The sequence below is a fragment of the Labrus bergylta genome, chromosome 18 (assembly GCF_963930695.1).
Source record: "Labrus bergylta chromosome 18, fLabBer1.1, whole genome shotgun sequence".
NCBI classification, from domain to species: Eukaryota; Metazoa; Chordata; class Actinopteri; order Labriformes; family Labridae; genus Labrus; species Labrus bergylta.
Genome location: NC_089212.1, coordinates 5,833,051 through 5,850,622, shown reverse-complemented (window position 1 = coordinate 5,850,622; position 17,572 = coordinate 5,833,051). Strand labels below are relative to the sequence as shown.

General features: G+C 39.6%; 1 protein-coding gene across 1 annotated transcript in view; it reads right to left on the bottom strand.

Annotated features, from left to right (window-relative positions):
• Positions 1 to 16,106, bottom strand: part of pals1a (protein associated with LIN7 1, MAGUK p55 family member a) — a 29,818-nt gene extending 13,712 nt beyond the window's left edge. The window contains exons 1-4 of the mRNA XM_020655540.3: positions 15,951 to 16,106; positions 3,172 to 3,497; positions 2,343 to 2,514; positions 1,072 to 1,172 (exon numbers count right to left, since the gene is read on the bottom strand). Of these exons, the coding sequence (XP_020511196.3) occupies positions 1,072 to 1,172; positions 2,343 to 2,514; positions 3,172 to 3,375 (477 nt within the window). The 5' untranslated portion in view covers positions 3,376 to 3,497; positions 15,951 to 16,106. The remainder of the gene's footprint in view (positions 1 to 1,071; positions 1,173 to 2,342; positions 2,515 to 3,171; positions 3,498 to 15,950) is intronic.
• Positions 16,107 to 17,572: the final 1,466 nt, after the last annotated feature.

Sequence of the window (17,572 nt, the reverse complement as noted above, 5' to 3'; positions counted from 1 at the left end):
TGACATTATTGTCAATGTTGTCATCGGCTTAATCATCGTCATTATTGCTCAACCTAAGCTGCTTAAACATCAATCTCTCCCCCACACACACTCATCACTGTGTTTCAAATCTGCACAACAGAACATTAAGTTGTTTCTGCTGTCAGACATCTGAACAAACATAATATCAAGAGATTACATCTGAGCACATAAATGCTAACTGTAGGCTAACAGTAATTCATGCACCGCAGCACAGGGGTGTTCACGCTCACAGAGTCGATCTTATTTCATCGTAACCCTTCAACGCTGAGGAGAGTGATGACAAAAAAGACCTGGATTTAAACCAGATAAGTTTGTTTAGTCACGTCATGGGACATCAGGCTCTTAAATGATCAGAGGAGCTGCTGAGCTATTGTACCTGCAGCTATTTTGAAACACTGCCAGGATGTCCTGTGACCACCAAAGGGTGCCCGAGAGACTCTGATTATAACAAGGAAACATCATTCCTAGTTTGGACATGATCAAAGTGGAAGACAATTTTAATTGGCAGCTTTTGTGTTTTCCTGATTTCATATCTATCGTGCCTATCGTGTTTTTTCAGTCTGTAAGCCTAAAATACAACTAAAGCCACACTCCAGGAACTTTTCTCCAAATACAAATCAGCAGAGAGTTCAATTATTAATATCAACTCGTCATCACTCATCAGTACTCAGAACTGAAAATCGTCCAGAAACCAGAAATGAAATTAGGTTACCTTCCAAGAAATACAGATAAAGTTTCTGATTTTTTAAAAAGGTTCCTGTTTTCGAGGCTTTCAGTCCCCTGACAGAGGGCACAATGTTCCAGGAAAAACGCTGAATTATTTGTTAGCTTTGGGCATAAAAATATCCCTCATAAGAATATCTAATAGCAGCACAAAATACTGCCCATCAGCGTCTTCAATTCCAGGAATAATGCTATGTCTGTATTAGAATCCTTTTTCCTCTCCTCAGCTCAGACACACGGCTCTATCTTTGTAAATCCCTCCACAGCCAGTGAGACTTTAAAGAGTAGCACAATCACATGTTGACCTTCTGATAAACTTTATATTACCTTGTTTAATAGTGCAAGAACCAGCTCGACGTCATTCTGACTCTGCTGGTCAGACAGGCAGCCACGGACCTGCTTCAGCGACAGCAGCAACTCTTCCAACTCTGCAGAAAAACACAAAAACAGTCACATCATTAGATTTTGTTAAATGTATATTTAAACACTGTACACTGTCTCTCTCAGAAGTAGAGAAAACATCCCTACAGATACAAGAAGCTGCTGTTACATTACCAGGTATAAATGATAAAAACAGCAAAAGGAAGTTCCTTTTATATTACATTTCCATAGGAAGTTTTGTTGCTGCTCAACCGTGGCATCAAACAGGTCTCTTCTTGTGACTTTTTGACTTTGTCTTTCATTTTAAATTGTTGAATACACACACACAATAACACAAAAAGAAGATAAATTATGTCTGAGCTCTGCAAAATTACATTTCATGCCATGGGGTCTGGTGGTGAATTTGAAGAGATTGATGAAATTGCTGTTTTTCAGATTTAAATACAGGTACATAAAACCGGTCTGTTTAGGGGGGGTCTCTCAGACAGAGAAAAAGGTTGAAAACCATGATGAAGGCGCATCATTGTCTGTATTTTATACTGGTATATTGGTCACACTGGTATATATAGGTATATAAGATGAAAAAATAGGTATTAAAAGTGCGTCCTATACACCAGATTTTATGGTAAATGCATCCTGTCCTGGGTACAGTTACTGCCAAAACTCATTGCAACACATTTTATAACTACTGACTGAAGCCTCTACAAGAGCCATTAGAAAAAATGCTGTACTTATTTGACATGTAGCACCACAGGTGTGTAAAACAAACAAAGGGAGCCAGGTTTAATTACACCTGAGTATGCCTTAAATTTGTCCGTGAGTGAGTGAGTGACTGCATCTCATTTCCTGGTCAAGCCTTTTGTTCTACTTAGCGTGTTTCTGTTTGTGTCTGTTTCCACCCCTCACAAAGTTTTAATTAAGTCGCCCTGAAGAGCCTCTCGTGTCCTTCTCTCCCTCTCTGAGGAATTCCCTCCCTGACGGCAAACATGTCAACCTTACATTCCTTCTCCGCACAGACGTTTTACTCTCTCTAAAGCTCTTTTTCTTTTCTCCTTAAAAAATAAATAAAAATCGTATTTCAAATCATCTTCCAAGTCCTCCCTCTCCCGGCTATCTCTTTATTCTCACTTTCCTCCGAAGAGATTCACACAGTTTTTCTGTAACCTCTGTGTGTGTGTGTGTGTGTGTGTGTGTGTGTGTGTGTGTGTGTGTTTTACCGAGCAGTGCTTGTGTGTGCTGGCTGCCGAGCGCTTGCTGCTGCGGTGTGTCTTGGAGGAATGTGGGGTTGTCAATGCCGATGTGAGGATTCTGGGAGAGCTTCCGGAGTCTGAGCGAGGCGTTCAGGTCCAGCTGCCGACCCTCCTCCTCTCTACGACGACGAAGATCCTCCTGACACACAGACACATACACAAACACAGTTGATTATTTGTAAAACATACAACTGAAGCGTTGAATGAAGAATGGACGCAATCAGAAAACAATCAGAAAAATTCAAAAACAGTATGAAATGAAGACTTCACCATCGGGCCTCTAAACTTTCATCTAAATCATTTATGCTGAATTCCTTTAAATGTCCATCATCATAACTACAAGGTCCATCGTCAGTAACGTAACTGCCTGCTGAAGTCTGTAGCTGCAAACTGAAACTCGGTTACAGAGCGCTGTGTTCGGTTACTGGACGTAACCCGGTTCTATGGGTACGTGCATAGCCCTTTAACATGCTTCACTATTGGATTGTAGCAGTACTTCAGAAAAGTGCAAACATCCATAGTTGTAAAGACTTTTTAAATTCCATTACGTCTTTTAAAATCAGCTGGCGTTGAGATATGGTGTCTCAGCACTGTGCAGTGACTGTTGTTTAGCACACCACTCATCTTATTTGTTCACCGTTTGTCTGTATTCATTCTTGATTTGCTCTAACTCGTGCAGTGATTTGAGGCGCAGTAGTTGCTATTAAATAGACTTGAAACACAACTTGTGAGTTGCATGTTTTTTTTTTTTCAGCTTTACCTTTGATTTAAATAAGTGAAAAGTGTGTTTTCTTACCTGGTGTTGTCGTATCCTCTCCAGCTGTGCGGATCGACGGACCGGTAGCGTTCGACTCCCCAGCTCTCCAGGACAGTCGACGGCCATTTCCCTGTGCTGTCCTCCTCCTCCTCCTCCTCGCAGCTCTTCATCTCCCCCTCCTCCTCCTCCTCCTCCTCCTCCTCCCTCCCCAGCAACATGGCCGTTCAGATGGGAGGTTGTCATCCCTCGCACACACTAAAAGTCACTATAAGTGAGGATTCCAGGGATGTTAAGGTGTGTATATCTTAATCTCAGGTAAGTCTAGGAGGGCAGTTCAGTGAACTGGGCATCCATGATACCTTCACCTGCAGGAAAAGAGCAGGACAATGAGGTCATTACTTTAGTTTAATCAAGTTATTTCAGTAAGCCACACAAATGACTGATGATCACTCTGGATAATTAGATCTGCTCTGATGTTATGGTGTTTCCAATTCCCAGCCACAACTTGAGTTTCCGATTATATTCCCAATAATCAATTATAAAAATGAAACTACGTTGACAGAAACAGTTCAATAATACCATACCATGACCTTGCCAGCTTGTCTTGCGCTATAAGTGGAAGCATTTCTTTCTACAATGTAAAAAAAAAGGCGATAAAGGCTTTCTATTTAAATCTTTTCCACTTGTCTGCCCAGCTTGTATTGTGTTTCGACTTTTGTTACAGATAAATATAGTTCTTTGAATTTCTTTGAATACTAGCTTGCCCTTCAGAATATGCAATGTTCGGTAACGCTGTTCCATAATGTGGTAATGATGTAAAAAAAACATAAATTAAAGAGTGCATATTAGCTTTCATTCACATGTTTTGTGTATTTGCCGTTTGACACAATACCTGTGTCTGCAACATGTCCCTCATAAATCCAAAAAGCTTGAATTAATCTGAGGGCAACTGATCACTTTCACATCTAAATTGTGTGAAAGCATGGCCGTTGTAACGCGGCCGCTACCAGGTAAAATGTGCACACGCTAAACCATAACAAATTGCTTGTTCACACACAGAGAAGTGTCTTACTTAATGGATCAAATTCAGGCTTTAGGGATGTGTTTATGGGAAAAGCTAATATTAACATCAAGATGAAATTGCAATCAATTGTACTGCCCTTATAGAAGCTGCGATTAAATATTTTTGAAGAGGAAGAAGTTACTTCTTCTGATGTTGCTGCCCGGGCCGCTCTGTCATGCACAAAACCGTGCAAACGCTGGCTGTTTGACATTTCGAAATATATCTATCTAGAAATCTGCAGACTCTCTACATTCAACACAGTTTGAATGATAAGAGAGCAGAGAGAATTTACAGTGTCCAAACAGGTTCACTTGGTTGTTTATGAACTTACTGGATGACTGACTCTGCTGGTTCCCAGTCTGACCTAGTTAAAATGCTAAATGGGTAACCGTTTGAAAGGCTGATAATAAACATGGACTGTTATTATGACATGTAAAAGATGTTTTCAGGTGAATAATTGGCCGACATTAGGATACGGTCACTTTCTCTGAATGCTAGTGAAGTAATGTGCACCTCTCTATCTCTCTCTCTAATTTTAGTAGTTCAGGGACAAAAACGTCATCACAACCCCCCAATCTGCATAAATAACCATGACAACGGCTTTGTCAGCAGCAGGGTGGTCCCCCTGACACACACACACACACATATGTAGGGAGGAGGTGGGAGGGGAGAGTGCATGGATGAGAAAACAGAGGGTGAGGGTGAGCAAGGTAGAAATGAATGGAAAGAGAGAGAGAGAAGGTAAAAATAAACAGGTGAGAGATGGATGCCTTATCTATCAGTACCACAACAGCCCAGTGTTTAATTTGTTATCTCCTACCAGCAGGAGAACACACACACACACACACACACACACACACACACACACACACACACACACACACACACACACACACACACACACACACACACACACACACACACACACACACACACACACACACACACACACACACACACACACACACACACACACACACACACACACACACACACACACACACACACACACACACACACACACACACACACACACACACACACACACACACACACACACACACACACACACACACACACACACACACACACCAGAGGTCCCATGATGCAGCAGTGAGGAATGCCAGGCGGCCCTGGGAACAAAATTCCTCTGATGGGGGCAGGGAGTTTGTCTCTGTGTGTTTGTGTGTCCGTCTCTATATTTCTGTATGAGCGATAAAAACCCACCTCACTCACACATGTCAGTGTATCTGACCTTCCTACCTACAGAACAAAACTGCAGTATTATTACTGTACTACACAAAAAATATTGTCACTGTTCTACATCTAATTCAACATAAGAACTACATATCAGATCACACACCGACTGGATCTTAAGGTTCAGTACTGCTCCTGACTGAAAAAAGTACAATTGGTGGTCACATAATAATTAAACAATCGATATCAGCGTTGTTAAAGATCCTGTCAGTTTGTTAGTTCATTAGTGCAGGAAGATACAGCTTATAATGGCACATATGAAAAACATAGTGGTTCCCAAAGTGGAGGTCAGAACCCACTGTTGGGTTTTTTGAATTTGCACAGTGAAGTATCAAGCTAATCTAAACTATTCAAATCTTCATCAAAACTTGACATTTTGTGTGTGCATGTCACTTGCCAGGGATTAAGTTTCACATCGCAGGAGGGTTTTCATCTCAAGTTTTTGGACAATGGCACATTATGCCCTCACATTGTCTGAGTCAGATGAGTGCACATTTTTCTGCAAGAAGTGCCTTCTTTTTAACCTGTTTACATTGTAATTCTTCCCTAAACTGTCATTGCACAGCTTGCCTCAAACCTGAAGTTGACTTTATAAAAATGACAACTTGACATTTCCATCCATCGTTTATGTGCATACTGTCAGCCGTAAACTACAACCTTTCACAAATCCTTTTAATCCATTGGAGAAATGTTCTTCTGTTGCCCAGGGTGCAACAGACAAATATGTTTCCCCACCAGGAGAGCAACATAATCTCAGAGCAATCCTCCGGAAACTCACGCTGGACATGTTATTGCTTTTACTAAAAAAGAGAGCAGGAAGATCTGTGTGTTGTATGTTGATTTCCTCAGCGTGTTTTGTCAAGGTAGCATGCATGATTCCCAGCTGTGTCTCAAGTGGTCAAGTCTTTCATTAGAGTTCTTTCAGCTTGATTGAAATGCGTCTTAAGAAAGGCTTCAAGCGAGGCCATTGTGAGAAGGCTCTAGGTAGTCTCCTCGTTGACTATTGGCTGTTTGTTGATCGCATCTTTTTTATTGGAACGTGATTGCGACACTACAATGGGAACGGCTATCAAGCTTAAAGATGAGGAAGTTAGATAAGGATCTCTTAGGCAGAAAGTGCAACAGTTTGAAAGACAGGGAGAGGAGAATAGGTTGACGTTTGTCTCTCAAATAGTAAAATGTTGCCTAAGTACTGTTGAAGTAAAACTCATTGACCTTTTCAATCTGTAAAATAAGCTGAATGACACTAAAAACTTGGATTGAATTATTAAAACGGAGCCAAAGTTTTCATTTTTGGTTACATCAATGAAGATATAATAACTGTCTATGCCACAGACTGCTTCCTAGTCTTCTGTGAGAGGATTTTTTTTCAGGTAAAATATCCACCAGAATAGGTTTTACAAAGCTAGATAAATATGCAGACACTCGACTGAGCAGCAGGTGAATGAAGTGAAACTGGTGCTCCAAGTTTCTGTCTCTGAGCCACTGGAGCCTTAAAACACTGATAAAGACCCTTCAGTCTGAGGAGTCACAGTCAGAGAGACGTGTAGGAGGATTTGAGCAGCTCGTCTGGAGGGCTTACTTTCCACCTACAATAACAAACTTCAGACTGCTAACACTCAATGAGGGTGGGACGGAAACAAAGTAAGGATCAAACTGAGGCCCATTAAGAGGCCTAAAGCAAGTAAAACAACCAACTGGAAAACCGTCCTGAGGGAGTACTAGCTACTAAGAAAAGATAAACAAACTTAGAATCCACTGATCATGTCCACATGAAGCATGAACATGACGATGAATCTGAATGTGCAGTCTGAGTGGTGGATAAACACAGCTCTTGGAGGATAAGACTCTTAAACTTTAAGGGGACTTATTATGAAAAAGCAGCAGCAGATACGTAGGTTTCTATTTTTACCGGATGCCGGAGCCCGCCGCATCAATTTAGCACAGAAAAGAACAAGCGGGACAGGAAGTCAGACACTGATACAACATTAAAACATCCGGTTAATTTTCAAAATAAAACACGGTTTAACGGTTCAGAATAATTACTGTTTGTGTGTTGGTTTATGTGTTTATAAGGTTTATATAGAGTTTTATACCACATACATTGTATTGTCTCGTTCTGTCGCCAGTTAGTTTGTTTAAATATTGCGGGAATTCCTTTGTTTCGGCACTCCAGCTGACGGCTGAGCTCTCCGTGCTGCGGACTGAGAACGCAGCCGGTGGGTGTTGACGGACGATGGAGCATGCAGCTGAAACGGACCGGAGCGGACACGCAATGCACACGTATCTGGTGGAAGTTCGGTGTTAGTCTTACAACACAGAGAAAAATGCTCCGTTTTAAATTCACTCTCCTTGTGACGTCACAGTTGAATTCTGGTAAAAAGAAAAAATCCCCTCCCGTCCCTGATATCTCCACCAATGGACTCCACCCCCAGCCTAGATCAACACATTTGCGCAGGTCCGCGAGACACATGCACACACGCGCACACACGCACACACGCACGCACGCACGCACACACGCACACACACACACACCAAAACGGAGCATTCTGAGACCACATGACCATGTTATCATTTGTTTGTGCATGGTGCACAAACAGGATGCACAACAATAACAAAGCAAAGAAATAGCACACGGCATGGTCATGGTTGTATCTGATCTGACTTGTAGAGACGTCGATGCTAAAAAAAATATGATGAAGTCCTTTTTCATTATTTAATGCAAATCGGATTACACAAGTTTTTCATGATTGGACAGGTCGCTCAAATTGTTGATTCTGTCTGCTCAGAAAAAGCAAATTAACATGCAGTTACCCAAACAGAATAAATGTGTATTGTAGCAGAAGCAGATTTCCGACCTGCATTGAGTTATGATGTATACTATGACTGAAACCGGTCCTCAGATCAGTTTTTGAAGAGTCCTCTTAAGTCGCTGAGGGGAAAATGCTGATTTGTTTTTTTAAACCCTGTTTGGCGGGAAAATCCTGTTTGATGCCTGATGAAGATCTGCAGCCGTTTCCTACCGAATACCTCAGATCAGTTACCCAGTTAAATAAAACTTTATCTGAAGAAGAAACACACACAGTTGATAAGCAATGACCTAACCTCCCCCTCTTTCTTACACACACACACCATCTGCTGCAACAGCTTACCCCCTGCAGTGCTTGTATCAATGAGTGTGTGTGTGTGTGTGTGTGTGTGTGTGTGTGTGTGTGTGTGTGTGTGTGTGTGTGTGTGTGTGTGTGTGTGTGTGTGTGTGTGTGTGTGTGTGTGTGTGTGTGTGTGTGTGTGTGTGTGTGTGTCTTGTTGAGGCAACAGTTCAAGGCAAATCTATGGAATCAGAAAGCTCTTTGTAGTTCCAGTAATGTGGTTTTTACTCCTTCAAGCCTCAAGAGCTGTTTGTCTGTGTTTACCTCCTGTGTTGTTGTCCTGTGTCTTCTAAATACAACTACTGCATTTACATATCACTTTAACTTCCAGCTGCAGATGTTTCTGTTTTTGCATTTGGTTGAAGGTGATGATGTGATTGTTTAGAGCATGTTGCAAATCTAAGTGTTAAAATGTTTGAGGAATGTTACAAAACAATTAAAGTTGTACATTTTGGTAGGAGTTTCTGTCATTTTTGGGAGCACATTGAGGCTAATTTTGCCATTCAATTTGATTCAAGTTATTAATAGAAAGACCCATGGTTGCACTCAATCGTATACTTATGCCTTCAACCACTTTTTTGCTGTGTCATTGTACACAGAGCAGAGCAGGGGCAAGTTCTCGGCAGGCTTTTAACTTTACAACTGGAGTATTAAAATAACCCTCCAGACTTCACAGTCCATAAGATTTTCTGCAGGAGAGATGTCGCCTGTTCTCCAAAACAAACCTGTTGATTGAAACTGATAAAGACATAATTAAGTCAAATTAGTGTTAAATGTTTATCCAGAGATTTTTGGAAGACCGATTATACCTGCAGAATTTAGGCTGACCAGTTTACAGGGAAATGAATCTAGTGTCAGAGTCAAACTCCCTCAAAACTCCCTGAAAGTTGGCCACCGGTTTATTTGTGGTGTAGTGCACGCCCACCCAAGCAGGCTTCCCAGGTTCGGATCCTACCCGTGGCTCCTTTCCTGCATGTCATTCCCCACTCTCTCTCTCCCTGATTTCCAACTCTATCCACTGTCCTATCTCTACAACAAAAGGTACAAAGTTAATAGTTTAACATGGACATGAATGACCAGGTGTGGCAGCTACTTCCATTTCCTCCTGCGGTTGTCAGCTCACTGACATGAGGTGAAGCGTGACGTAAATCAGGAATAAAGAGTGCGAGTGTGTGAGTGTTTACTGTAGAGGATTAACTCAGAGAAGAATTTGTTTCTTTATGTTGTGTAACAATGAAAAGCTGAACATTTCTCTAAGGGAAACCTGGTACGTCCAACCATAACAGCAGGTGCTTTGTATAATTATTTTACTTGGCAAAGGTGCAGCAATAGCTGTAGTTAATTAGTTATAATTTATTTTAATACTGTGGTCAAGTGGTTAATGCTCTTTAAGTGGTTTAATTGTGTTAAACAATTCAATAATCAACAGATTAACTGATTAGGAGTTAGATTACGGATCCAATAAAAACAGTTAGTCTATCACTGTGGGGATCTTCTCCTGATGTGCTTTGGTCAAACCTTACCCACCAGATGGGATGGCTGAAGCAATAATCTTTTCAACAAAGCTGTATCTAATTTTAGTCATTCATACCTGAAATGTGTAAATATATGACTCACAAAAAAAAAATCACAAAATTCCCCGTTAAATATCTCACTCTAGTCGATACAAGGAATATTCAGGAAACCGCTAGTAAATCTAGACAGAAACTTCTGGTGGTTATTCTATGTGGAGTGAGCCAGAGAGAGAGAGAGAGAGAGAGAGAGAGAGAGAGAGAGAGAGAGAGAGAGAGAGGAATGACATGCAGGAAAGGAGCCACAGGTCAGATTGGAGGCCGCCTGCTTTCGAGTACTTCAGCCCCTGTACATAACCACTAGGCTACTGGCGCCCACCACAATACACATTTTAAGAAGACCTTTCACATTACCATAACTTCTAAGCTCACAACGCACAGATAAACAGAATGCTCAATATGTAAACGCTGCTCCATTTTAGCTTATGCATGTCAGTTTTGCCCATCGAAAATGTGAATAAAGTTTAAAACAGGACATTGACAGTGCGCCGGTTTAGCAAAGTCTGTAGTGCAGGCGCTCCATAATCAGAAGCAAAGTCCTTAATTCACCGGCCACATTTTCGACTTCCAGTCTTGGCACTCTGATCCATGACTACCCCACACACTCTATTGCCATTGATTTCCTGTCACTCTTCAGCTGTCCTATAAATAAAAATAGCAATTTAAAATGTTGACAAGAAAAGAAAAGTAGAAAATGAACAGTGAGACAAGAAAAACAAGAAACATGGACCTGCATATTGATGGAGGGTTCATTTAGTGTTTAAGCACAACTGAGTCAAAATAAACAGTTATAACCAAAACATCAAAAATACAACACTAATCAAGTTAAAACAAGGCCACTTCAGTTTATAACCAATGAAAGAAACAGAACTACGTTATTGTTCGAACTGCAGACAGCGGACCAATATTTCCATAAATCCTTTTTTTTGACGTTTTACGGAATAAATCAAGCACTTTGGCGACTTACACCGTCAGCTTGTGTGTGTGTGTGTGTGTGTGTGTGTGTGTGTGTGTGTGTGTGTGTGTGTCAATGTCACTGAGCAGAAGCAGAGCTGCCTCTTATCTTGTGTTCAACAGTACACACTAGAGTACACACATACACACAAGCACACACACACACTTAAAAAGGGCTGTACCACCCTGTACCAGGGTTAAAAGAGGAAAGTTAAAGAGCCAAAATAAAGAGGGGGGGGGGGGGGGTTGAAAACAAGCATACACAGAGTTTCAATTAAAATATTGAAATTCATGTATATAATATATATTGAAGCAGTAACAAATAACTGGATCGTCATATTTAAAAATGTTTTGTCAATGTGCCAAAAAACGATGACATTTAGAGGGGGTATTTTATGAAGTAGTAGTGCAGTAATGATAAAGATATTTATTGAATCATCAATCCATGGTGCACCACACCCTTCAGACGTATCAGGTACTCGTATGCTCGGTATGTTTAGAATAACATATCTATGTTCATAAATCTGCTTTTTTAAAAGGTGAAACAGCCTCAATAACGTGTTCAATAACTGCTTGAGAAGACGTGAAACTCCCACCCATTGTTATCGCAGGTTCAAGCACTTTCACTGAGCAGAAAACACAAGAATACAACACACACTAACTCGCCATAGCCAAGAGGAAACCTTAATTTTACCTGTGGTGAACGAGTCACTGACCACCAGGTGATAATATCAGCCCCAGTTTTAATCTGATCCTGACATAAGACATGCAGTGATTGGTCAGTGGTCTAACTTTGGGTTCCAATCAGGTCTCAGATCTAATGAGAGAGAGAGAGAGAGAGGGAGAGAGAGAGAGAAAGAGAAAGAGAGAATTCCTGAGAACAGAGGACTTTCTGTATTTTTCTGGCCTGTGGCCCGATGTGCCCGTCCTCACCTCTCTGCTTCACACTAGCCACACTGTGTGTGTGTGTGTGTGTGTGTGTGTGTGTGTGTGTGTCTGTAAAAGTCAGCTCTGACCCCGTCACCATAGCGATATGACCTCTTACCTGGCAGCAGAGCCAATCTAAAGGTCAGTTTAGATTGAGAGCCCTGGGGTATTTACACACCCGTCTTATACAGTAAACTACAGGGCTGCACCTGACTCCCAGTTTTGCCCGTTTAGTCAGTCTGGATGTAAAGTGTGGAGATGAAAACTGCCCAGTGCTAAACGTAACTCTTCCACAGCTAGCAGGCATTAGAACATTTCCAGAAGACTACTTTCTTGCCATGGCTTTAAACTATATCATTCTGAGTCAAACAAGCTGAGCTAAAGCTAGCAGCTCAGCACTCAGCTGCATGATAACATCATAACATGATAATTTACCTGTCTTTAGCTCTTTAACTGTTGTTAGTGGCAGCCATAATTTATATTATTGCTGTCAGGGCTTGAAGTAACAATTACATTTTTGGGGGGATGAATGACTCTTTACTCTCTGACCACATGTTAGGGCTGGATTAGAGGTATTTGTCAATACTGGATGTTGTGTCTATCAAAACAGTTTAAGGAGGATTAAAGCTCTGCAGATCTTGATAAAAAAGAAACGTAATGAACGCTGAAGCTGTTCTGCCTGAATACAATGACACAGCTAAAAGAAATAATGAAGACATTTATCTAACAAAATGCTATTTGACTTGAGCTCTTTCCTTTCAAGTTGTCTCTTTTAAGTAGCAGCACTACTTATTATACAGCTTTCAACAGTGACTCGCACCTTAGTAAAGGTAAGGTTTCATCCAGTGTACAGGTTATCCCTTCATGTATAAAACAACCTGTTCAACTCTCAAACTTTCTCAAATCAGGCTCAAGTCTAGACCTGTAAGCAACGACCAAAATTTCTGCCAATATTCAAAATACAAAACCCAACCCTCTTTGGTGAAACTCTACAAAGCTAAAAGCCTCATGAATTGCCTTACACATGCAACAACAAACATACAAACAACAATAATAATAAAATAGATACAAGTATTCGCTAAAGTATTGACTCAAAAAAAAAACACCAACAGGTAAGTTTAACTGTCAAGCTCTCACATAAAAGAGAATAACTGTAAAAGCAGCATGCTCGACAGGTTTGACACGTGACACGGCTGGGTTTCATGAGGAACTTTTTGGTATCAGTCATCTTTGGATGGCTGGAATTAGAAAACAAAAGCTTTACTTGGTTGTTTTATCTGTCTCTTACAGTATTTTTTTATCATATTGCACATTTAACCAACGATGGGCGATACCCGTATTGAAATTGGTCTCAGATTCTGCCTAAAATTCTGAATCAATATTGATGCCTGTCAATGCAGATAGGAAATAGTAAATGGACTTGAGCTTGTGTAGCATTTTTCTAGTCTCCTGACTACCTAGAGAGCTTTTTAGACTGCAGGTCACGCCTACCCATTCACATAGATTCACACACTGATGGCAGAGGCTGCTATGTTAAGAGTCGGTCATTATTATCTCTACATTTACAAGTCGCTGACGCTACAGCTGGAGGAATTTTGGGTTAAGTGTCTTCCCCAGGGACACATCGACATATGCAGGAGCTGGGGATAGAAGCCCCAGCCTTTCTGTTGAGAGACGACCAACTCAACCACTGAGCCACAGCCGCCCCAGATCTGAAACCACATTCGAAAAAAAAATCGACTTCTTTCAGGTAAATTATCATTAAACTAGAAAAAAACAACAGTGCGGTTCTAGCTGTACTTGCTGTACCTGGCTGTAATCATGTTTATTTCTGCTGTTAAAATGAGAGTTAATGGGGGCTTTGCAAAGAGCCTCATGTGGACACTAGAGGAATGGCAGTTTTTGCAGTTTTTCTATTGGCTTCATCTTCAGTTTTAGAAGGGTACTCCATCTCAGCAAATACTTAACTGTAGGTATCAGAAACAGTATATCAAAGGGAAAAATGGCATCACAACATCTCTAAAGCTGACACAGTTATTTATATTTCCATCCCATCTGCAGGTTGCAGCTCTTCTGACCCAAAGCAATATGAAACGTTATGGTTTCTCTGCTTCATTTGTGTTCACACCTTCATCTAACAGGACAGGACTGCAATCAGCGACACTGATACCAAAGATTCTTCTTGTAAATATTTTTAAGTTATAGGTTGTTTTTTTTTGTCCAAGGGCACTCAGACAGTGATTGTTAACAAACCACACAACAAAAACAACAAAGTGTTATCATCAAGCCTCAGGCACACAGCATGACACTGCAATCAGTCACTGACATTTGATGATTTCAGAGTGAGTGTTTTCAAGACCTTGTGTCTGATTATTTGGTCACCAGCAGGCTTCCTTTCATTGTTCTCTGTCTTGTCTTTACAGCTCCACAAATCTTACTTTCACAAATTAATTCAGGTCCTGCCAAACAAACATGTTAATGTTTAGCTTAGTGGCCTATATCAGCAAAGTATCATATAGGCTGATATGCTATATATTGTTATTCTGACGATCCAAATAAAAAGTGGATGTTGAGATATTTCAACTTTTGCCTGATCATCTCTGTACACGCTACCACTGGACTTTGGGTATTCAATGGCAAAATGAATGATGACTTTGGTTTATAAAACAAAATACTAATAAGGTACATTCTTTTTAAAAGATGTGACATGTTACATATTAAGAGTTGTCTGATTTGCCTTCACAGTGATGTCTTAAAAATAGATCACGATAAGTGACATTCTTGCCATTAATACTGCTCTCAGTAGTATTGTTGTTATCTTGTGTTTACACAGCAAAAAACATACATACCATTCTCTATTAGAGATAAGACCCAAGGCTACTTATACGCACAAACATAGCTGGTACAGATTTGTTTTTTGGCAACTACACAGCAGGTTAGGATAATACATTTCCTGAGTTTACAAGAGCTTTATATTTTATATTAATATTGGGACAGCATTCCCATACAAGGCTGTTAAAAACATATTTTATGGGCTAGCCTTTTTACACTATTTCCTGTTTGATTTTATCGCTATTTCTAGTCATGTGTCACAATTTGTATCTGGATAAGATGCTCATGTATTTGAATTGTGAACACCTATATGTATATGTGGATTTCTGCATGTTTCAATGTATTCATAAGTGTATTTCCTAGTTTTAATATCTGTTTAAAACACTTTGTAACATTGTGTTTTCCAAAAGTGCTTTATAAATAATTTGTATTTTTATCATTATTTAATCAGAAGTTGATACCCTGTCTGAAAGCTAACTTCTTATAACCCCAGATCAACTTTACTTTTACAAATCAGTCAATATAACTTCTTGACCTTTACTAACTTTTATAAAGTTTATCAATGAATAAAGTTATCATCCTTAGTGAAGGCAATGTTAACTTTGTGGTCTTGCTGTTAAATTACCCATTGTTAAAAGATAAAACTGCACTCTAACTCAACCTGAACACACTAATCTGTTATGACTCTAAAATGATATATAATGCTATAATTTAACTTTATAAACCCTGTGGAGGGTTTATATGACAGCTAGCCACATTAAGTAGCATTAGCTGTTTTGGTTAGCCTGTTACTCTATCAAAGTAACCCTAAACTATACGAGCATAAATGTTAAACTAAGGCAAAATTAGTGTAATTTTCAGTTTAAATAAAATGTATTCACTTGACTTAAACTTTCAAACTACCCCAAAACAAAAACTTAACCTGATTTAAAAAGGGTGGGTACATTTTCACTGAACGTTATCAGGCTAATGTTAGCAGCTAACTAGCTTAGCTCGGTCCTTCCTGCGGCACCTGTTGATAACAAAGCCGCTTCAGACCAGAACCGATAACATTTAAATACTCACTCCGTACTCCCTCAGCAGATAAATCCAACTGGGAACTCGTCACGAATAGTTTCCTTTAAGCCCAATCAGTAGTAATTCGATGTATGTTCTTTGAATTCACAGTTTCACTCATACAGACTTGTTGCTCCCTCTCCTCCTCCACCTCCTCTCAGACTGTCATCTCCAGCTTCACACGGGGGGCGGGGACAACATACCACCGGCTGCATGAAACAATGAAGCTGATTGGACGGCGCGTTAAACGGAATCTCGCAGGAACCAATCAGAAACGTGACATTCAGTGGAATGTGGTCAACGAACCCACTTGAATTACAAATATTGATAAACTAGTAACAGGTATCAAGGGGGAAGTTTATTCTACAACTATTCATTTTATTAATCAACAAATTGCTTTTTTAAAAACATTTCTTATCTGGCCAGGGACTACAGATGGACACTTGCCTTTTGGTTAACTCTGGCATATTTGCAGAAATGTTGATTAATATGCTCAGTCCCTTTAAAATAAAAACAAATACATATAGAAATGTTATTTAGGAATCAAGCATGTTTCCTAAACTGGTTCAAGGATTATTTTTTTTCATTTATTCTATGAATGCATCTACATATTTTTTTTGGATGAATTTTGAATTTTACAGAAAAATATGTTGTTCTCTGTTACAGAAAAAATTATATGGACAGAAATATTGTCTTTTTTGTTGCTGTTTAAACCTTCTCCTTTTACATGGCAAGTGTTATATCTATAAGTCTAAATGGTCTGAAAGGAAGCCCAAATGTACACCAGTCCAAACATTAATTGAAAATGTACTTTAAAACGCTGGAGGGACTGACCAATAAGAAAGTCACAATTATGGGCATTTACAAAGTCTTGAAAAAAACACTTAAATTTTAAGATTATATGCACCCTTCACTACTTATTATTATAATGAATCCCTAAGGTTTTGTCATTTCTCTACATTATATTTTTGTTAAACTATGATAAAGAAAGCTTAAAATAAAAGTTAGTATCAAGAAGCCCCGGTTTTATCAAAAACGTTGAGACATTAAAAGATATTAAAACATTTTAGAAATCGGTTGCTTAATACTTTGTTTAATTTCCCTGACATTTTTCATTAAAAGTAACGTTTTGCTCATATTGAGTGCTTAAAGCAAGAATGTGTGCATTATTTCCTGATATGTATTTCCTGACAATATCTGGAGTTAACGGATATTTTATAGCACAGCCAATCAGAATCAAGTATTCACCCAGACCGTGGTGTATTTTATCCAAGAGTAAAGGAAACACTGGATGTCTTTTGACACCACTAGATACTATAGACACCACAATAGATTTTCTAAACACACTTTTGGCATTCCTCGCAACAAAACATCCTAATGTTTGCAAAAACAAAATTATAGTGAAGTGGTTGCCCCTTAAAGTGAAGTATTTTAATATGAAGGTTAAGTGTACGTTGATTAAATAAGAGAAAAATAAATTCTGTACTAGTTTGATTTTTGTGGCGTTAACTTTGAAGGGGAGCTGTGACTTAATTTACTGTCTTTTATTTTTTTCATAAGATTTATTTTAGGGCTTTTTATACCTTTATTGTAGAGACAGGACAGTGAGTCAGAGAGAGAGTGGGGAATGT